At 48.0% G+C, this 23,509-nt stretch overlaps 1 protein-coding gene across 1 annotated transcript; it reads left to right on the top strand.

Annotated features, from left to right (window-relative positions):
- The first annotated feature begins 1,136 nt into the window (after window positions 1-1,136).
- LOC135824719 (uncharacterized) lies at window positions 1,137-21,631 on the top strand. The gene is made up of 6 exons (XM_065337427.1): window positions 1,137-1,315; window positions 5,149-5,286; window positions 6,278-6,453; window positions 10,022-10,135; window positions 14,810-14,870; window positions 20,726-21,631. The coding sequence occupies exons 1-6, from the start codon at window positions 1,268-1,270 to the stop codon at window positions 20,813-20,815; spliced, it is 627 nt and encodes a 208-aa protein (XP_065193499.1). The 5' UTR covers window positions 1,137-1,267; the 3' UTR covers window positions 20,816-21,631.
- Window positions 21,632-23,509: the final 1,878 nt, after the last annotated feature.

The following is a 23,509-nucleotide window of genomic DNA, read 5'->3' as shown; positions in this document are numbered from 1 at the left end:
AGTATGACTCTTATCCACAGTGATGGCAAATCTATCCTTCTTCGATCAATCAATATCTGGCTTGCATCATACTGGCAACTCACACCAATCAAGAGGGCCCTCGGCCATTCGCTTGATATCATGGGGAGCGCATCAAACTATGTCCACTGCGAGCAAATACAAATTGCAATTTCAAATTTGGACTTCACGGAGAATTTTCAAAGTGTTAGCAAATTTGAGGCCACATGCCACGTAATGCTCTTTTCTCTCCGAAACTCAACACTTGCAAGCCAGATATGAAAGAAAGAAAAAATCATCAGTCACACCACCGGGACTCATCGAAGAAGGATAGATTTGCCATCACTGTGGATAAGAGTCATACTGTAGCTCAGTTGGTTAGAGCATTGCTCGCGAATAGCAAGGTCCCTGGTTCGAGTCCCGGTGGTGTGACTGATGATTTTTTCTTTCTTTCATATCTGGCTTGCAAGTGTTGAGTTTCGGAGAGAAAAGAGCATTACGTGGCATGTGGCCTCAAATTTGCTAACACTTTGAAAATTCTCCGTGAAGTCCAAATTTGAAATTGCAATTTGTATTTGCTCGCAGTGGACATAGTTTGATGCGCTCCCCATGATATCAAGCGAATGGCCGAGGGCCCTCTTGACTGGTGTGAGTTGCCAGTATGATGCAAGCCAGATATGAATTGATCGAAGAAGGATAGATTTGCCATCACTGTGGATAAGAGTCATACTGTAGCTCAGTTGGTTAGAGCATTGCTCGCGAATAGCAAGGTCCCTGGTTCGAGTCCCGGTACAGAGATAGAGAAAAAAAAGTGTGTACTGCAAATCCCCGGCCCGGGCGCGCGGGCCCTTGCCTTGGCCTTGCACTTGGCACTTCTCTTCCACATTTCGGGATAAGGGGCTGTGCGAACAGTTCCGCGCATCGATCCGGATTCCCGGGCGCCCGCCACGCCGGGATTCGTGCACGGTGGATCTACGGGGTACGATGTACGATACCACAATCTCCCTGCCCGGACCTCCCGCCAGCGCTAGCGTTTGCGCGCTCATCACGACATCAACCCCGGGCTTGCGAACTCGCATGCTGTAACATTTTTTTTTACATGCCACATGAATTAATTTTTATGAAAATTAATGGGAAGAAGGAGAAGGTCATAAGAAGCAGAAGAAGAAAGCGCTCTGCTATGCTACTGTAGCTGTATCATTTTTCCTTGACGTGGTTCAAAGTAGTTAGTTTGGAAAGGGCAGGATTTTGCCGAATCAGCTGCCACAGCATGGATAGCTTGCCAGCAGACTCCGGATCCCGAGCGGCGGGAGCTGCAGTAAGAACTAATGATAGTGATTGTCATACTGCTGCTCGTCAATGATCTTTCATCCATTTGAAAGCAGCTCGTTGAGAACTACCGTATTATCACTTGTAAATGTACAGTACAGTCGTCCCTCTCTAATCCAGCACTTAATCCAGCACCCTCGATAAACTAGCACAATTTTCAGTAGCCAAAATGTCCTCTTCATGCACATTGCAGCAGTAAATCAGATTTGTTAATCCAGCACCCTCCCAGCAGATTTTCTGTGGCACAAATAGTGCCGGATTAGAGAGGGACCACTGTACTTTTATTTTTTCAAAGGTGGTCAGACCTGTACTACTATGAGACTGTACTAGTATTGGAGACGTACTTTTATTGATTCTGGAAAGATTGATTGCCTGGGTTGGGTGGTAAACAACTCGTGACCATGATAGTGTGACGCTGTAAATACGTCCAACCATGGCAAGAAACTGTGCAGCAAGACACAAAGGTGATGAACGGGTAATAAGAACGAAGTAAGGTGGACCCTGGTACCTGCACCCCAGTAAAGCCCATCACATCATTCCGGCATGTACTATTATTAGAGACGTGTACTTCTATAATTTTAGACTCGCACTCAACATGTACTACAATTGGAGACGTACTACAGTGCATTTCAAAACTATAGACGCGTAGGGTTTTTGAAATATTTCAAATTTGGCTGGAACTTTTTGAGAATAGATTTCGGAATATTGCTCAGGATCGCTCCACAATTACTCTCATGTAGTTTCTAAAGGATTGGATAACAGACGCCCAATTTGGAAAAAATTATGCACAAAGTGACCACAGATTTTATGTGGTATAGATGCTGGCATAACGGTTTTTGCCTAGGTACGCGTCTATAGTTTTGAAATGGACTGTAGTATTGGGGCGTGCACGTTTATTGGGGAAAATACGGTAATTTGTTTGGTTCCAAGGGCTTCGTAATTCACTGTTAGGTTTTGTCCCAGATAGTGTCTCCGCTGTGAGATTTTTATGAATGCGTGTCAGTGTGTTATCATCTGATCCTGATTGTACCCGTTTATCCCTACTCGTATGAATTAAATTGTTCTTGCCGTGAGAGGAGCCTGAACGAGGGAGGGCCTCTATGTTGCATGTTCTGCAGTTATTTTGTTTGTTGTTATAGGACTAAAGTAAATCCACCTCCACCAATATAACAAGGGTCCGACCAATGTCCTGTTTGCAACTCTGCACCGAATCCTTCACCATGCACTAATACTAGTAATAGCATCACTGTGGTGATGCCTGAAGTTACTTAGTAGTTGGTCACCTTACACTGTATGTGGCTGACTACTGACCAGTCTGACCAGTTTGACCAGTACATGTATACTTGCACTGTATTTGGCTGACCAGTCTGACCAGTTTGACCAGTACATGTATACTTACACTGTATTTGGCTGACCAGTCTGACCAGTACATGTACCGTAAAGTACCGTTGATCCCCCCCCCCCCCCCCCACGCCATGTCGCTTCCCAGCTGGGTTTTCGGCAGGGGGCGGGAATTAGATCAAGGCTGTCAAGTGCAGTACGATGTACAACAACGTAGAAGTTCAGACTCGATTTGCTGGATTGTGCACATTTTCATCCTGGATTGGCAAATATTGTGTACAGCAGTGCATGCGTCGGTTCAACATCGTATTTCGTTGTATACGCCGAAGTCGCTTCACCGGTAGAAAATCGACAGGGGGCGGGAATTAGAGAGGGGGCGGATCAACGGTACTTTACGGTATACTTGCACTGTATGTGGCTGACCACTGACCAGACTGACCAGTACATGTATACTTGCACTGTATGTGGCTGACCACTGACCAGTCTGACCAGTACATGTATACTTGCACTGTATGTGGCTGACCACTGACCAGACTGACCAGTACATGTATACTTGCACTGTATGTGGCTGACCACTGACCAGACTGACCAGTACATGTATACAGTGACTCATTTGATTGGACACTGCTGTTGTAGCATTAGAGTACGTCAGTGCTGCCAACCAACTGGGTCTGTTTGTGTACTTTGACTTATGATTTTCCGTATTTTGCTGGGTTTTGCGTATTGCCAATGTACGGTTGTGTAGCGACCTACTCACTGAGTATTACGTCATTCTACAAACGCATGCGCAAGAAAATAAATCATTCTCTTTGGTCACAACTTCTTCGTTGTCCGGTTGGCCAAAGTAGCCGTCGTCTAGGGCCCGACGTAAAACCCTAAATTGGTGACCCCGACGCTGCGCTCTTCGGAGTTTTGAGCATGCCATCCCTGAGCTCGGCCCGCCGCAGTTTCCTGCTCGCCTCAACTCTCGGGATCCCGTCAATCGCCGGCTGTTGACGTAAAACTTGAGCCTCACCACCACTCGTCACTGGATCCGCCTCGGAGCTGCTGTGGCCCCTGCCACCCTCCCGGCCCACCTGGATACCCCGCTATCCTGCCACGGCACATCGTCCAGTCGTCTTCGTCTTCGTCCATATTCGTCCTGGCCTCAAGCTGGAAATTGGCCACCTCCACCCGTCGTACCAGCTCACTCACTGTGCACGCACGCAGGCACACGCCCGGCACCGGACCCCATGGAGCTGCGCTCGCCTCCATCTGTCCCCGCCTCAGTCGGCACGCCTCGCCCCAGTGCAGCGCTCCTGCTGGTATCCCGCCAAGTCTGCAACATGCAGCCGCCTCTGACATGATAACACTCCTCTGTCACGCGTACATTTCCTCTTTTCTTTCTTTCTGCCTCTGACACGATAACACTCCTCTGTCATGCGTACGTTTCCTCTTTTCTTTCTTTCTGCCTCTGACATGCTCTCCACCTCTGTCACGTTAACACACCTCTGACACGTTAACCCGCCTCTGTCATGCATCTCTCTCATTTCCGCTTTCTGCACTGTTTTTGATTTTGTTTCGGCCTTTGTTGCCACGTCACAAACAAATTTCATACACGCAGCGCTCTCGCTTGTACATATGTATCATATTATTATATTTTTGCCTTTCCGCCTTGTACATGCTGCGCTTTCCTTTCTCTTCTCTTTCTTGTTTCTTGTTTATCGTGCTTCGCTCCTCTCGACCTCACCACTGGCGGGGGAGTACTGTAGCGACCTACTCGCTGAGTATTACGTCATTCTACAAACGCATGCGCAAGAAATAAAATCATTCTCTTTGGTCACAACTTCTTCGTTGTCCGGTTGGCCAAAGTAGCCGTCGTCTAGGGCCCGACGTAAAACCCTAAAGTTGTGTGCGTTGCTTCTGTTGTGTTTTGTCGGCACTCGCATGGTTGTCGGTGGTTGGATTTTGCTAGTGCACAACATGTGGGACTTGTACCAGGACATGATATATCATATTTGTGCTACATGTAATCGAAGAGTGGCATGCCCTCGCTTTGGCACAGGGATATCCATCGCTCAGCTTGCCCTTGCCATGCTTCTACATACATATCTGTAGCTGATCGATCCTCTTCGACTTTTCTGTACCATCTTGCTCGCGAAGATTTTCCATACAAATACGGAAAAATCGTCAGCACTGGTATGTGTACGTGTGTTGTCTGAGATAACATTGATGGACTGATCGAGGAGCGTTAGGAATACTGTCAGTCTTCTCTCTGCCCCCCCCCCCCCGTCCCTCTCACTCACTCTCTCACTCGGTCTCTCTCTGTGTGTCTCTCTCGTTCTCTCTCTCTCTCTCTCTCTCGTTCTCTCTCTCTCTCGTTCTCTCTCTCTCTCTCTCTCTCTCTCTCTCTCTCTCTCTCTCTCTCTCTCTCTCTCTCTCTCTCTCTCTCTCTCTCTCTCTCTCTCTCTCTGTTCCTACCTCTTATGTCCGTCAAATCAGAATAGTCCGGCTCGTCTCAGTATTGGAGAAATTGAGTACGACCACTCCCAGATCGGTGATGGTGGCTCTGTTGGTGCAGTCACTGGAATTGAGAATTTCGAGGCTGAGTTTGAGAGAAAGCGTCTCAGATTAGCGGAGGTGAGTGCGACACACTGGTGGGTTCTTGATTATTCATCTATGAGCTTCATTGTCCGGATGAATGGCGATATGACGTCAATGTAGTTGGCGTGCAAAGCACGGGTCCACGGAGGCCTTCTAGATGCAGGAATGTCATGAGCAGCGTGATGAGCAGACTGAACGCAGTGATGAGCAGACATGAACACCGTGTACTGTAAGACATGTATATATAACGAGGAAGCAAATCTAACGTTTTAACGGATGACATTTCTTCGTTATAATAAGATCCGTTGAGGCCGTACTGCTTCATATAATGCTGTGTGTGGATATGGCAGAATACTGCAAGATCGTTAACATAATAATTATCTTCTCGTTAACCTATGAATTTTGGACAATCGTTAAATTTGCGACTCGTTATTGTAACATGTCTTACAGTATTGTTCTTTCGTCAGTTTGCGGCGTACACTTGCCGGTGCACAGTTGAGGAATGATGTCATGGCACAATGTTTTTAAATCATCGCTGCATTTCAATTTTTGATCATGGAGAGTTTCACCTGTACAATAATTATAGTTGTATTTGCAGGATGGTGGATCGGCAGAAGCAGTTTTTGATTGGTCCGATCATACCCAGCTCTTTCCTACTTTGTGCATGATAGGAAAGATATGCACATGTCCATACCCAGCTCTTTCCTACTTTGTGTATGATAGGAAAGATAGTCACATGGCCTCCTCAGTAGTAACACACACGTCGGTGGCCAAAACGTTGGCCCAGCCATGGCCGGACCAACCGAATCGGTTCCGCCGGGCCTGATATTATAATGTCTGCGTGATTGTGCCGGTGTGCGCACTCTCGTACATGTGTGTGTGTGTGTGTGTGTCTCTCTCTCTCTCTCTCTCTCTCTCTCTCTCTCTCTCTCTCTCTCTCTCTCTCTCTCTCTCTCTCTCTCTCTCACACACATACTCTCTCTCTCTCTCACTCTCTCGTTCTCTCTACCTTTCCACTATCAATTAGGTCGAGGAGGATGCCCGACAAATACGCCTGGATCTAGCAGCTAAAGATGATGAGATTCGATTGCTGCGTGAAGAACTTGGCCTCACACCACTGGCACAGATCAAACAAGCAGTGACATCATCAGTACCCTATCAGAAAACCATGGAGATTGGCGATCGGGTCGCCAGCTCGGAAGCGTAAGTGCAATGTGTGTGTGTGTGTGTGTGCACGTGTATGTATTATGTGCGTGCGTGTGTCTGCGTGTGTGTGTCCATATGGTGTAGTGATATCAAGAGTACATACCCCCCCCCCCCCAGAGTGTGCAACTTGACTATGGGTGCTGTCCCGACAGAATTTCAAGTTGACGTCATTTTTATGATGCAATGCGCACTGTACACGGATTATCAGACGAATCCGGAACATGTGGTTGACCAAAGCCGATCTGATCCTGTACAAAGAAAAACGTGTGATGCGCTGACACCCGTACACATGTTGTAAATCAAGGAGCATTGCGTCATAAATAATGACGTCAACTTGAAATTCTGTCGGGACGGCAGGGTACTGTAATTTCACAAATCTTCGGTGTGCTTTTATTTTCGGTACTTTCGGTGCATCTGTTTCATACCTAAAATTTCAATACACCAAAAAAACACTATCACACATAATCCAATAGGGAATTGCTCCTCTGTACCTAAAATTTCTGTTCACCTAACCTGGCCTTTTGCCCTCATACCGAAAATATTGAGCACCGAATATTTCTGAAATTAGAGTATGTGGGTCCTGGGAGTTGCACACTCTGGAGGGTTATGTACTCTTGGTGATACAGTAAACACCTGTAACTAAAGACCACCGTGACTAGCGACCAGCCTGGTACTACAGACCACCGTGACTAGCGACCAGCCTGGTACTAAAGACCACCGTGACTAGCGACCAGCCTGGTACTACAGACCACCGTGACTAGCGACCAGCCTGGTACTACAGACCACCGTGACTAGCGACCAGCCTGGTACTACAGACCACCGTGACTAGCGACCAGCCTGGTACTACAGACCACCGTGACTAGCGACCAGCCTGGTACTACAGACCACCGTGACTAGCGACCAGCCTGGTACTACAGACCACCGTGACTAGCGACCAGCCTGGTACTACAGACCACCGTGACTAGCGACCAGCCTGGTACTACAGACCACCGTGACTAGCGACCAGCCTGGTACTACAGACCACCGTGACTAGCGACCAGCCTGGTACTACAGACCACCGTGACTAGCGACCAGCCTGGTACTACAGACCACCGTGACTAGCGACCAGCCTGGTTCTACCGACCACTTCGCCAGGCACGGACGATCTCACATTCAAAATTCACTGTGACTAGCGACTACCTGCTGAACGCGACCAGCGACCGCCTTTTCTTGTCCCAAAGACGATTTTCGACCCGTAACTAGCGACCGCGATGTAGGAAATCAAGTGTTGCTCGAAGCTCCTTTTTGAAATTTTGATGATTTTCCGTGGTCCTGAAACGAATCTTTCGATACCACAGCTGAAGAAATGAATGCAGGTCATTTTGACTGTGGAGTCGGTGTGGACTGCACTGCACTTGTCAGAATTTCAAGCGCTGTCAAGAATAAACATGATAGGAAACGTCTTGGAGAGCGCATCGAAAGCGCTCTCTGATCGATGTTACTACTAGGAGGAGAAACGAAGACAGAGCGGCTCTGACACCCCAGTCATACAGACGAATCGACGATGGCATCAAGGAATCCAGAAACAAAGCAGCACCGCAAGGTCCTGATGCTGAAGGATCGCGTTCAAGCAATCGAGAAGTCGCAACAACGACAGTCGGTACGATTGATCGCATGAACAAATTTGAAGCCCAGCGCAAAACGAAACTTCCACAGGGAACGTTTGACTCCTGGCTTCAGAAGTAGGAGCTGAATTTGATGTCCGCAAAAAAATTAATCTTCTCTCTCTCTCTCTCTCTCTCTCTCTCTCTCTGTCTCTCTCCATCTATCCATCTTTCTGTCCAAGTGTTGTTTGACCTGAAATAAGAATGGCATTGCGCAAGTCTTGGGGAATTGTATTAGCTGCATTTTGATATACATATCAAATAATGGGATCCATATATGGCGGCGCGGTGCAAACCTCTAACTAAAGACCACCTGCTACTAAAGACCGCTTTTGCTGGCACCAAGGGGTGGTCGTTAGTCGCAGGTTTTACTGTATATGCAGTCGATTTCCAATCGAGAGATTGCGGGTTCAATTCTCGACGATTATGGCCACACGCGTCTTTCTTCTCTTTCTCATTCTCCTACAGTCCGTTTCAAAAAGATTTGCAATCCTGGCGATCGCCCGCGGAGTTTGGCGTCTTACCGTATGAGCACTCGAGCGCTGCCTGGAAAAACTCACTGTGAACTTGAAGAAATATTCCGCGCGAAAGCAGGAAAAATGACAACTCACTCACGATCAGGGAGTCGTAAAATACGATTCCCTGCTCACGATGATACAGTCATGTACGTCTGGTTTACAACAAACGAGTCTTCCTCGTATCGATAATGGAGTCAGAGAGGACATGTCGAAACGAAAGTGTTGTAAATGTTGACGAGCGGCATGGGTCCCAATTCGTTTTGTGACCAAATAGTTTCTTTGAGCTGCGATGCAATTTACTCACCGTGTGACGAAAACGACATCGACACGGACTCATTCCCAAGGCCATGACTTGGCAAAGCTATCCGTGTGACTTCGACGACATTTTGAGAAAAGCAGACGCTTGTGAACGCTGATAGAAGACGGCGTTGACTGCTAAATTCAAATAAATTGGCGATCTTGAAATACTAGAATAAATCTCAAAAAGCTACATATACAGCGCGATGAAGTCCATATTCACTCACACCATTGCAGTGTTGTGGGTGTGTTCACATGGCGTGAGCCAGTCAAGTGTCAGTCAGTTCGGCAGGAAGCGCGAGCTCCAACAACAAGTCATTTTGGTGCAGCCATCTTCTTTTCTTGTCCCAGCTTGATCACCAAAACAATGAAGAAGAAAAAAGTTTGACTTGAGGATAGGTTGGGATTTGAACTCACAACTTCATGGTCAGCAGACAGCATTCATAACCACAAGGCCAAAAAGGAAAGGATAAATCGTGGGTTTTGATAAAAAATCGATACTGGCTTCCTTGGCAAATTGTAAACCATGGGAAAGGGCCGGAAACCTGGCCGAAATTCTAACTCCTTAACGGCTGATCCAATTGTTCCGAAACCTTCACAGAACAATTTGCCGTGTCCTAACAAGCCATTCTATGTACTTTGCTGTCCAAATTTCCCTTATCTTCATACTTTTTAAGACCCAAACCTGATTGTAAATCTTTTTGAAACAGACTATAGCTCTTCTTTCATTCTCCTGGGTGGCTACCAACAGCCAGTGCATGCCGCAGTATGTGGTGTGGTCTGTGTGTGTGATAAAAATGAAAAAAAAAATGAAAACCAGGGATTCATTGGCCAGAAAAAGCCACTTCAACCAGGCGTGTGCTGTAGACCAGGCTAAAATTAGTGTCGGTCAATTCATCAGCCTTGCAAGCTGTTGAATCGTGTAATCCCAGCATAAGTTACTATGTCTAACATAGCTTGTTCGCTATCATCGCAGAGACAGAGACAAACAGAGAGAGACAGAGAGAGCTGGAAGCGATTGACTGGATGGAGATTGATATCTTGTTATTGTGGTTGTTGCTAGCGTGGTCATCACAATTGTCTAATGTGCCTTTGTTGTTGTCGCAGCTATAAGAAAACACAAAGCACCTTGTCCGAAGTCGGTACAAAGACGGGTGAATTGCTAAAGACGGCTGGTGCCAAGACATCAGATGCATTCAGCCAAGCTTCTCAGAACTTACAGTAAGCAATTGTCTATTTCTGCCCGTGTATCTATCTGCCTGTGTCTATCTCCTTCTGTCGGTCTGTCTCTCTCTCTCTCCCTCTCTCTCTCTCTCTCTCTCCTCTCTCTCTCTCTCTCTCTCTCTCTCTCTCTCTCTCTCTCTCTCTCTCTCTCTCTCTCCCTCTCTCTCTCTCCCTCTCCCTCTCTCTCTCTCTCTCTCTCTCTCTCTCTCTCTCTCTCTCTCTCTCTCTCTCTCTCTCTCTCTCTCTCTCTCTCTCTCTCTCTCTCTCTCCCATACAGTGGCGCTGGCAGTTTGCCTTGCTCGCATCAATAACGTGTTGACACTACTAAAGAGTAATCGATATAATCGTTTCAGCACTAGAACTTGCCACTGCTTGCTTTGTATTCTAATCAGTACATCACTTGCCTTGTGCTAACAGTTTGTGTGTGTGTGTGTGTGTGTGTGTGTGTGTGTGTGTGTGTGTGTGTGTGTGTGTGTTGTGCTGTCTTCCAGTGGAAGACAGTATGAATTTTTTGAGCTCCTGTTTCTGAATCTCCAAAGAGTTTATACCAGCCCTAGGGCGGCCCAAAGGCCGCCCTAGGAAGTTTCCCTAGTCCCCTACGTCGAGGTATAACAGTGTGGGCTTCAGGACGTGCGTTTGATGCCGTCACTCCACACTGTTCTCGTCGTAGAAGCCGCCGTCAGTTCTTGCCAAACGACGAACGGGAAAAATGTTGGCACGTAGAAACCGGAGAGGAGGAGAGAAGAAGTTGAGCATTGTGTCCTGGAATGTCCGCTCCTTGGTGGAGAGCGACGGCCCTGTCGAGACTGGAGCTGTTTCCCATCGTGTTGTGGAGGACAAGAAAATTCAAATTTGTCAACAGCAATTATTACGTTTGAGAGTTGATGTCGCTGGCCTACAGGAGACTCACTGGTTTGGCGAGGGTGTATATCCAGTCGAGGGAGCTGTTGTGCTGGCCTCAGGACGACCAGTCCCTCGCGATGACAATAATGCTGGCGAAATTTCTTTCCGTCGTGGCGAAGGTGTTTGTATTGTTTTGAACGGCGACGCGATCGAAGCGTGGCGTGCTGGCGGCTGTCAATGGACAGCCCACGGATCACGTTTGGTGTCAGCTCGACTACTATTTACTCTCCAGGGCGGTGACAGCGTCTGGGTGACAGTGATGAGTGCGTATGCTCCAACTTTCAGTAGCTCGAAGACCCTGAAGGAGTCCTTCTATGGCGCCCTTCAACAAGCTATCACTGGCGTCCCAGCAACTGAACAGTACATCCTACTGGGAGATTTCAACGCGCGTGTGGGTACACGTTTACATGCTGACGATGACTGGAGTTACGTGCGTGGCCCGTTTGGACATGGAGTGGCAAATTCTTCTGGACAGGAGCTGATGAGTTTCTTGCTCACAAATGAGGCAATGATTTGTAATACTTGGTTCCAGAAAGAATACGACACACGATGGACTTGGCAACACCCCCGCACCAAAACACAGCATTGCATTGACTACGTCATTATTCCAAGAAATCACTGGCAACGATGTTTGGACTCACAGGTTATACACAGTGCTGAGTGTGGTACGGACCACGCAATGGTCGCCATGCGCTACCGGATCGGTTTTATTCAAAGGCACCGTAGACCAACTAAACATGGAGTGCCGAGGTTTGATGTCTCCAAGTTCCGTGATACACTGGCTCGGGGAAGAAACGTAGACTGCGAGTTGATCCGGGAATATCAGACCAAGACGGAGACAGTATTGAATGGGAAGTTATCATCACCCATCACCACTACTGGGGAGCATTGGCATGTTCTCCGTGACACGCTTACTGAAGCGGCAGGGGATGTCCTCGGCCGTAGCAAACGCAGGCAACCAGACTGGTACGTGGACAGCCGGGAAATCATCCAACCTCTACTTGCCAGACGGAACGAGTTGTACTCCCGATGGATCAAGACTGGCCAGTCCAACAATCCAGTACTGGTAGAATTCCGGAGGGCTCGAGGAGAGGCCCGCGCCGCTGTGCGAAGGGCGAAAAATGACTGGTTCGTGGCCAAGGCAGCGGAGTTGGAACAGTCACGTTTCAGCTCAGCCCACGTATGGTCTTGTATTCACGATATGCAGGCCGCACGGCAAGGCTTGCGCAGTAAGGCAACTGTGCCTATACGTGATCTGAACAACAACATATGCAAGTCTCGAGCAGAGCAGGGTACGCAGTGGCGACGGCACTTTGCCAACATACTTAATGTCGCGTCCGTGTTTGACCCAGAGGAGATTGATCAGCTAGAGGCCAGGGATCCAGTCCCAGAGCTCGATGACCTGCCAACTGCTGAGGAGCTACAGCGAGCTATAAGCAAACTACGCAATGGAAAGGCGGCCGGTGAGTCAGGCATCCTACCGGAGATGATCAAGTACAGTGGCCAGAGGTTCAGTGAGTCTCTGTTGGAACTCCTCCATCGCGTCTGGAATGATGGCACAGTACCGCAGGAATGGGTCGACTGTAATCTTATACCCATTCCCAAGAAAGGCGACCTGAGTCGCTGCGATAATTGGCGAGGCATTTCCCTCTTGGATGTTGCCGGTAAAGTACTTGCCCGCATTGTGCAGACTCGCCTGCAATCTATGGCTGAGTCCTTCTTACCAGACACTCAGTGTGGTTTTCGACGAGGGCGATCCTGTACGGATATGATATTTGTGGTCCGCCAGATGGTGGAGAAGGCATTTGAACATCGAGGGAAAGCTTTCCTCCTGTTCATCGACCTCCGCAAGGCTTATGACTCTGTCAGTCGGGATTGCCTGTGGCGCGTACTGGAGAAAGCTGGTGTTCCTCCCCGTCTCCTATCCATTGTTCAGTCCTTCCACACCTCTATGCAGGCTACAATTTGCGTTGATGGTGATAGACTCGATCCATTTGCTGTGAGGAATGGCCTCCGTCAAGGTTGCTCCATGGCTCCCACATTATTTAACATCTTCATGTGGGCAGTCTTCCAACGGTGGTATGCCCGCGTCGCAGATATCCCCGGAGCTGGTGTTCCGATTCATACTAATGCAAGGCAACGTCTGTTCTTCCGACGACACCGCACAGACACTAGACGTTCCATCCTTGACTGCCAATTTGCAGATGACTCTGCCCTGATGGCCACGCGTCGGGAGGCAATAGAGACTTGCCTAACGGCATTTGTTGAGGTGGCAGGTGCATTCGGTCTCAAAGTTAACCTAGAGAAAACCAAGCTCATGGTCACCGGTCATCATGTTACTGAAGAGGATGTGCGCCCGCTGATGTTGAATGGCCATGCGGTGGAGGTGGTCTCTGAGTTTCGCTACCTCGGAACTAATATCCACGCTGATGGCCGCTGCTCCCGGGATATCGAGTCCAGGATAGCTGCTGCATCACGTGCCTTTGGCGTTCTGAGTCGCCCAGTGTTTCGGGATAACAATCTAACGCTGGCCACCAAGCGAACAGTGTTTGAGGCGTGTGTGCTGAGCTTGCTGCTGTATGCGTCTGAGTGCTGGGTACCACTCCAAGCCGATATTGCCAAGCTGTCATCTTTTTACATGAGATGCCTCCGCACCATCATGGGTGTGTCACGCTCTGACGTCTGGGACTTCCACATCAGCAACACCACCATCCTGGAGCAGTGGAATGATGCCAGACCCCTGCCCATCAAGGACCGGATTGTGCAACGCCGTTTGGAATGGTTTGGCCACGTTATGCGCATGGATATGGAACGGACACCCCGGGTTGTTCTGTTCGGCTGCCGACCGGAGACCCGACCTGCATGCGGCCCACGAAAGCGCTGGCGAGACGCTCTGAGTCCGGATCTACAGCGATGTGACGTACAGGACTCTTGGCCAGAAGATACCCAGTCACGACCAGGGTGGAGGAACATCTACCGTGAGCTGGAACCAGCTTCGTCACCAGTGCGTAATGTGCAATGTCTTGTCTGCCGACGCGTATTTAGCAGGCCTTCGGACAAGCGCCGTCACAAGTGCTTGGATGAAAGGGCCAAGCCCATAGCAGAGCAGCGCGGTGCAGTGCAATGTCCCCAATGTCAACGGTGGCTACGCAGCCGTGGTGGGCTATCGCGGCATAAATGCACACCCCATGATCCTCAGCCCCGTGAAGACCATCCCCAAGCTATTGCAAGGGACTGTTGCGCAGCTCACTGCCCCACATGTGACCGCTGTTTCGCCAGACCGTCTGACAGATCACGACACAAATGCCACCGTAGTACGCATCGCCCGACTGCAGCAACACGATTGACATTTGAATGGTCCTGCCCCGACTGTGGCCGCCGTTTTCGCCGCGGGAGCGACCTCACCCGACACAGATGCCGGCGACCTCCCTCCTCCCCGGTTCTCTCTTAAGGAGAGCCACGTGGCCCTTGTGGCAGTGCTGAACAGGAACAGGAACAGGTGTGTGTGTGTGTCGGTGTGTGTGTGTGTCGGTGTGTGTGTGTGTGTGTGTGTGTGTGTGTGTGTGTGTGTGTGTGTGTGTGTGTGTGTGTGTGTGTGTGTGTGTATGCATGTACATATTGTGTGTATGTGTGTTCATGTGTACATGTGGGTGTTCTTGTATATGTGTGTTTGCATGTGTGTGAGTCTGTGCGTGCATGTGTGCGTGCGTGTGTCCATGCGTATACATGTGTGTTGTGTGTTTCTTGTCGTGCCGCTCCATATTCCAGGGAGAGTGAAACGCTGAACGATATTGGAGCCAAGCTACGCTTAGCTTCGTCCAGGATTAAGGTGAGCGTTTGCCTGTGTGCCTGTACGTGACTGGCTGTTTGTCCATCTGCCTGGTTGTCTGCCCGCCTGGGCTGGGTCCACACCACAGACAGGCTTTTGGATCCACTTTGATTCAGATGCTGTATGTGTTTGAACTTGTTTGGGTGGTTTCCTGCCCGCTTGGTTGGCATATCCTGAGAGATCATCCTCCCGATGCTGACTGGACAAAGCGCTCCCGGCGGTTAGGAAGCCTGCGCTGCAGGTGATGGGAAAACTAAAGTCACACAAAGGGTCTACTCACCAGATACCATAACCTGGTGTAAGCGACCTCTGTGTTTAGCGACCACCTGCTCTTAACGACCGTCTTTCCATGCACCGACAGTTCTACACAGACACTGTGGGACCTGGTTCTAAAGACCGCCTGGCTTTAACGACCGCTTTTGCTTGCACCGTGGTACGGTGGGGTGGTACCGTGGTACGGTGGGGTGGTACCGTGGTACGGTGGGGTGGTACCGTGGTACGGTGGGGTGGTACCGTGGTACGGTGGGGTGGTACCGTAGTACGGTGGGGTGGTACCGTGGTACGGTGGGGTGGTACCGTGGTACGGTGGGGTGGTACCGTGGTACGGTGGGGTGGTACCGTGGTACGGTGGGGTTGTACCGTGGTACGGTGGGGTGGTCGCTTAAACCAGGTTTCACTGTACTTTGCTAAGTCGCGTTGGTCTGATTTGATCCAGAAGTCGTCGATTACCGCATTTTCGGGAGTAGATGCCGCAGCACTTGTAAAGTGTTATCACTCCTAATTAACCCCAACAAAGCCTGATATCGTTTGTTTGTTTTCTGACGTTTTCTGCTGGCTGAGCTCCTTGCTCTGTGTTTGGTCCGGAGACACCCCCTGATTTAGGTACCATTGCCTTTGGGTCATCCGTCATAATAATAATAATAATAATATCACGATGGTCAAATTAGCAGTGATTAACAGGGTAGATGCACGCATTTCATGACAAAAATCTGGGTGCGCCTCATATTCCAGGGCGGTTAACCCTTAAAGGGGAAGTATACCCTAAAATCAAATTTTCACCAGTTGTAGTCTTCGGGGTGCTGAGTCGAATGGTCTCGGTCCGAGCAAGCTGAGACGCTCCCTTCCTCCTTTATTCCCAATCGAACTCGCGCACTTCCACCGAAACTGGGTGACTGCGCCCTACTAGATAGGGATTTGTATGGAAAAAGTCACTAAAAACGCCGTTTCGTTCTTATTAAGGCGCGGATGACCGCGATTGGTCCATATGTTGTAGTCTTTTGGCCGCTGAGTCGACTGGTTTTGGTCCGAAAAGGCTGCGATGCAGCATTCAGCCCTTATTCCCAATCGAACACGGTTGAGTAAGCGGTCACGTGCTCATTTACAGCCTGTTTGGGCCCGTTTATGTCACTCGAGTTGAACCTTTGAACCAGGGAGTCGTAAAAGCCTCTTACGACTCCCTGCTTTGAACCTTTGAGTTGAATCTTGATGTGAAAGTTGTACTCTGCAGGCACAGTGACCAGGCGACTGGTGTACGCCTGAGCACGTGACCGCTCACTCCATCGTGTTCGATTGGGAATAAGGGCCGAACGCTGCATCGCAGCCTTTTCGGACCAAAACCAGTCGACTCAGCGGCCACAAGACTACAACATGTGGACCAATCGCCGTCATCCGTGCTTTTATAAGAACGAGACGGCGTTTTTAGTGACTTTTCCATACAAATCCCTATCTAGTAGGGCGCAATCACCCAGTTTCGGTGGAAGTGCGCGAGTTCGATTGGGAATAAAGGAGGAAGGGAGCGTCTCAGCGTCCTCGGACCAAGACCATTCGACTCAGCACCCCGAAGACTACAACTAGGGATTTCAGGCGGTTTTTTGTTGTCAACAGTGCATACTGCAATTATGGCTCAAATGAAAGATATGGATGTGATTATCAACCAGCCAAAAAATCAGAGCAATCGGCCAAGGGAAACCAGAGTTATGATCATTTGAATACGGGTGGGTACCCTTCATCGGCAAGTATACAATTAGGATGGGAAGCACGGCACAAAACGGGTTTCAAGAAGGCCATAGCAACACCCTAGCAACAGCCCAAAGTGCTCCAAATCGCACCAAACTTGGACAGCATGATTAGTGGAGCCCACCGGTATAAAATCACTGAATATTTTTTTGAATTTTTAAAAACTGAACAGAAATAACAACAATGGCGTCCATAGCAACGACCTTAGCAACAGGCTTAGAATCTATGAAACTGCTGCTCATTGTATCAAAATTCACCTGTTGGATAATTATGTACATACTGATATGGCATAGCATACATGTACCAATTAATGTTTGAACAAGAAACAGGACAATGAGCTTCCCGGCCGAAGTAAAAATATAGTATACATGTATCTACAAGTGACGCGCTCAGCAAAAGTGGTTGCGACTGGCCTCACAATTAATACGCGACATTGCAATGTTAACATGCCAGAAGGAGAGACAGAGGCTCAGCAGCAGCAACAACAGCAACAGCACTCTCACACACCATTTCAAGCATACATATAGACCTGTTCATCCATGAACACGCGCACCCACCACCAGTCCGTGCGCCAACACCCACCCACACGCACACGTGTGTGTGCGCGCGCGCGCGCACACACACACACACACACACACACACACACACACACACACACACACACACACACACTACTACTATAGCATGACTGCCCCATAGGGCCACGTCACTCCCTTGTGACAGGGAGCCAGAGTCAGGGTAAGAGAGTCCATGCTGGCGAGCCACATGCCGGTTGACATCTCGTTTTAGCCGAGAACGTTTAAAGCAACCAGAGGAGAGGAGGAGAGTCAATGCTAAAGGCCGATGTGTCAGGTTCGGCGCGTGGAACACACAACAGATTTCTGCAGTTTCCCTTTTTCTTGCTAATTCTTCTTCCAGATCAATGATTTTCTTTGACAGGCTTTCAACAGAATTTTTTTCAAATTTACTGGCATTTTCTTTTTGAATGTCACACGATTCAGTACCGACATTACGTGCTGGGATGACATCCAGTTCAGGCAGAACGAACGGCTGACAAAGCAGTTCGCTGATGGCGTCCTCGGCTTTGTCCTTCAGCAGCTTCTTCCGTCGGTATCTCACCCGCTTGACTTTCGTCCCAACTGCTTTCGCGTTCACTTTGTCTATTTCCTTGCCATCCACTGCTGACAACAGCAAAATCAGCGACTGCCAATTTATTTGCGTGTTTGTAGTCCACGACAGAAGTTCAAGGACGAGGCTGTTCGTCAGCTGGCCAGGACTATCCACTGCTACCCGCCCTGATGGCGAGTCAAGACGGAGCGCATTGCAACTGTTTACGCGTCAGAGACAGCTTCTTGCACAGAGGGCCAATCCAAGACTCGTCTTTCTCGCACGCCATGGCGTTCTACTAAATTTCGCGAACAACCGCGACTCGTCAGCAAGATACAAGGAACTGATCTAAACTAAATCGAGGGTGCAGAATCCGATTATCGATGTTGCGAGTGTGTGCAATGCTTGCATCATATCGAAAATCGACTTTGAAATCATTGAAAGACGCACGAATCCAGTCTTTTTTACGCCATTTCACCGAGATTGGTACCAAATGAAAGCTCAAAACCTCTACTCTCATGTAAACCCGTTCGATTTTGTCTCCAAGCGTCACTGCATCATCCAGTGACAGTTGAACGCCTCCGCAAAAATTGTGCCATGCGCAGATCCCCAAATCAATGCAGCTGCATGAAGGCTCTTTCGGGCCAAAAAGTCACGTGACTGAAATCCCTACTACAACTGGTGAAATTTTGATTTTAGGGTATACTTCCCCTTTAAGGTACGGATATATCCGTACCGATATGCAGAGTATACCGGGCGACTTCAAACTTCCGTAACTTCGCGAATTCTTGACCGAATCGCCTCATCGAAAGGTCTATCGGCATTAGAAGACTTGCAGCTGTCGTCTCGAAGAAACCCGAACGCGATCCTAGGTCCTGGAGTGGAGTTATGGCGCTCGACCGAAAAATCACGTCTCAAGCTGGGGTTTTTTTAGCGTGTAAAATGCACTTCAGCTGGGGATTTCCCATTTCGCACGTGCCTAGCCAGCCAGGTGCTATGACGCAGTCCGGCTATGGGCATCCCGACTTCTTTGCAATAAAGTTTGAGGGAATTGCATCGCGATGAGTATTTCGCTCGCAATCAGCATGACCCTGGCGCGTACGCTTGCTTCGCTTACTGTACATTTGCGTTGCTGCTTATCGTATTTACTGTGTGAAATGTACGTATTTACTGTGTGAAATGTACGTATTTACTGTGTGAAATGTACGTATTTACTGTGTGAAATGTACGTATTTACTGTGTGAAATGTACGTATTTACTGTGTGAAATGTACGTATTTACTGTGTGAAATGTACGTATTTACTGTGTGAAATGTACGTATTTACTGTGTGAAATGTACGTATTTACTGTGTGAAATGTACGTATTTACTGTGTGAAATGTACGTATTTACTGTGTGAAATGTACGTATTTACTATGTGAAATGTACTTCCTCCACGTCATTAAAATTGTCGCTTCCCAGAGCAATTTTTCAAATTTATTTTGTCCGCTCGAAGGCGTCCCTACATCCCCCATATATTTTGTCCTTTTTCTCGTTTCTTTTTGTTCTCCACTTGTTTTCCAGTAGAGCTGTGTTAATAGTAAATTAAAACATTAAAGGGCCAAGAAATCACGGTGAAAAAGAAGAAGGACAAAATGTTACGAGTTATGGCTAACTGTCCACCAACGAAACCAGATCTTATACAGTCAGCGATCCGAGTTGAATTTTGCAAAGAAATCAGCTAGAAATTGAGGCAGAGCATTATCGACGGACCAAGCTTTAGTTTGTGGCCTCCCGCTTCGCTGCACTTGCAGCTAAGGTCGACGTCTTCATCAGAGTTTGAGGCAGACCCTTCAGCATTCAAAAATACGCTGAACAAGACGCGCGTTCAAATTCAGGTCAAGAAACTTCGTTTGCAAGCGATCCATGCCTCCAGGTGGCAGGCGATGACGGCAAACTAGCATTTTTCAAGTACACTGTAACGACCTTCCAGCGGATAGGGTAAGCAGTTCCGCACCTTTGTTTTCAGACCTGCTACCTTCGCAGCAACATGGGCCACACTTAGCGCATTTTAGGAATTTGAGAACACTTTGTTTTTGCCGTCGTCAACTTCAGCATTTCGTATTCAGGAGGGAAACCAGGATTCTTATACCGAGCTTGCAGTCTTGATAAATGCGCACGCGAACGATGTGGGACGGCACAAACTCTAGAAAAACGATATGCGCTATGGGCGGAATATTGCGGAGCGCGATGAATTTTTTTGATGCAGAAGAGAGCTCCGACAAAGTCCCAGACCACCAAGACTTCAGTAACAAGTAGACATTGCGCAGGAAGGGTCGCACCAATGTTCGAACACAGAAAAAGCGATTCCGACAGTCTGACTAAGACGAGCAAGTCACAAACATTGCGATGTGCGAAGCGACAATTGTAATAACGTTGAGGAAATGTTCCTTATGGATAGCGCTTTCCAGGAAGCCCAGGATTGTGAGAATTGACCTAGAAATGATGCAGTTATTCAACTTATTGTCGGAGAAATATGAGCAAGAATGGCGATTTCGCGTTTTCTGAAAATAGTTCTAGGGCTGAAAGGGTTGATACTTGGGAAATACAGTGGCGACGACACCTGACATCACCACGTTCATACCCGATGGTACTAATTGACTGTAGCAGCCTGGTGAGTTTCTGCTCATTTGTCATCCAATGTCCAAACGCTCTAACGAATCTGTGTCTGTGTTTGTTTGCATTTTTGAACAGAGCTCTTTCAGCAAAGAATCACCTGAGTCCCCATCTGTATCTACTCCTGGTATTGTTGAGGATGTGACAGAACCCACGGCTACTGATTAACAAGTTACATTCTCTCTCTCTCTCTCTCTCTCTCTCTCTCTCTCTCTCTCTCTCTCTCTCTCTCTCTCTCTCTCTCTCTCTCTCTCTCTCTCTCTCTCAGGCTATTGTATTTGTCTTCTGTTTTGTCTGACGTGCTTGCGGCTGCGTGCACACACGTCTATGTGAGCGCTACTTAGTGCATGCTCTCCGCTTTGCACGCACGCACACACACACACACACACACACACACACACACACTCCTAGCTACACTGCCCCATTCTCCACACCGTACGGATATCTTCGTTATCAAGTGCTCCGCGGCACCGTGAAACGCCTGCCGGTATTCTTTGCCCCCCCCCCCCCATACAATATAGTGAGTGATTATTCAAACGTGCAGTTGTCTTCCTGCCCTCCCCAGAATATGCATTCATTCATTTAGGGTATTTATTGGAAAGGGTGATTTCCGAGTCTGTTTTGCGAATGGCCGCAATGCCGGGTTTGCCCACCTTCTATCTCGAATTTATTATCATTTTGGATTTGTCAGGCACATCTCGTTTGCGTGTCAAGCGCAGAGTGGAGTACTATTTTCTAGCCTGGAGCAGTTCTGTACCAGTATGATTTTTTTTCATCAAATAATTGAACATTGAGTTATTTACAATATGGGAATAGGAAAGCAATCGAGCCCACTTCACTTGGCGAATGCCGTCAAGTCCTTCTTATTCTTTATTTTTTCCTTCATTTTGAATACTTTCCAATATGATCATGGTTCAAGCTAGAGCCTGCAGCAGGAGTAGTAAAAGTAGATATTTTACTACTCCCTGGCCTGCACTAACCGGACTCACGGGTTTGCATCTGCCTATGTGTGTGGTGGGGGTGGGGGGCGTGTGTGCGCCCAGCACAAGTTGCTATGCCTACAGTCCATTTCAAAACTATAGACGCGTAGGGTTTTTGAAATATTTCAAATTTGGCTGGACCTTTTTGAGAATAGTTTTCGGAATATTGCTCAGGACCGCTCCACAATTACTCTCATAATTATAGTTTCTAAACAATTGGACAACAGACGCCCAATTTGGAAAAAATTATGCACAAAGTGATCACAGATTTTATGTGGTATAGATGCTGGCATAACGGTTTTTGCCTAGGTACGCGTCTTTAGTTTTGAAATGGACTGTAGCATAGCTGTTCGCTATCCGATGATGGGCAGGTCTGGACTGTAGCATAGCTGTTCGCTATCCGATGATGGGCAGGTCTGAGGTGTGCATGTGTGTGCGCACAGTAGAATCGCGGGGCCCAGAAAGTCGTTTCCAAGAGGCAAACGCGGGGCGTGCTGGGACGTTCTTGTCTTGGAGCGATCTGACTGCATTAGCACATTCATGTAGAGACAATTTGTACCAAAAAACTATGTTTCTATTCTAGGCCACCTCTCTCTCTCTCTCGCGCTCTCTCTTGTACAGTAGGTATCGGTTATAGCGTGGGTGTTTGAAAAACGACTTTCTATTCTTATTTCCGGTATTTCTTGCACACGATCAATCAAGTGTGACATATTATCATAAATGCATGTCCGCAGAGGCAGGAAGGTCATCGTACATGTACATGCAACGTAGTGCTACTGTGCATGCGACTGGTCATAGATGTAGTTCTATGTGGCTATGCAACGTGACATTCATTACCACAACAGTTGAACCTGCAGCACTACAACGTAACGCGAGTCAGATGAGAAATTCAGAACTGCATCGGACGGATATTGAGATAGTTTTCCTCATTGATCTGATCATAATATCAAAAGTAGATAAACTATAGTGTGCAACTCCGGATCTCTTCTGCACAATCTGCAGATATCCCCGCCCGCGGCGGATTTTTTTGTTGACGTCGCCTTTTTCAGAAAAAACGCGCATTTTGTCCCAGAGCATGCCGTGTGAGAGCACGTGCTGGGCACCGACTTCAAAGCCCGGCCACGTGCACGAGGCAACATTTTCCAAAAGACTTGCAGCGCGTGCATCGTCGAAAAGATTACGTCAACAAAAAGTTCCGCCGCGGGCCAACCCATCCCGGAGTTGCACACTCTTGTTTATCTACTCTTGATGTTATATTACTACAGGCGGTACACTTTGTACTAATCTGGCATGTTTCGCTACACAAAGTCCATTCTTAGGACCGATATACTAATATTCTACTATGCGATAAAATTGCTTGTAAGAATAAAATTTAATGTGCATTTGAAACCCATGGTGTGATTATGAAAACATGAGAGTTCATTCTTGTAGGCAGTATCTTCTTTTACACGACCACGCTATAACCGATACCAAGAGTACATAAACCTGGTGTATGTACTCTTGCCGATACGCACTGAAGAGGCCAACCACCTCGGGGCCCATGAGGATAATAAGCACGCGGTTGCTGTTGGGTCTGCAACTGCTGAGGACAGCATGTTATGTTCGGCTACAGCTTGTAGCAAGGACACGTGCTGTAAGCTCTAAACACTAGAGTCTAGCAGGGAGTCGTAAAATACCGGTATTTTACGACTCCCTGGAGTCTAGTATACACTAAAAAAAAAAAAAAAAGTAAGTTGTACCCTGCAAAAAAAAAAAAAAAAAAAAAGTATACAACTCAGGATACTGGAAACCCGGAAACTTTTGCGATCCTGAAAAGTTTGCGATTTAAGTGGGCGCGAAACTGTAGACTCGAGTCAATCATCAAATGGACTCCAGTCGACCG

Source organism: Sycon ciliatum, chromosome 9 (assembly GCF_964019385.1).
Source record: "Sycon ciliatum chromosome 9, ocSycCili1.1, whole genome shotgun sequence".
Classification (NCBI taxonomy): Eukaryota; Metazoa; Porifera; class Calcarea; order Leucosolenida; family Sycettidae; genus Sycon; species Sycon ciliatum.
Note: the sequence above shows the minus strand (reverse complement) of the source record. Positions and strands in the feature narration are given on the sequence as shown.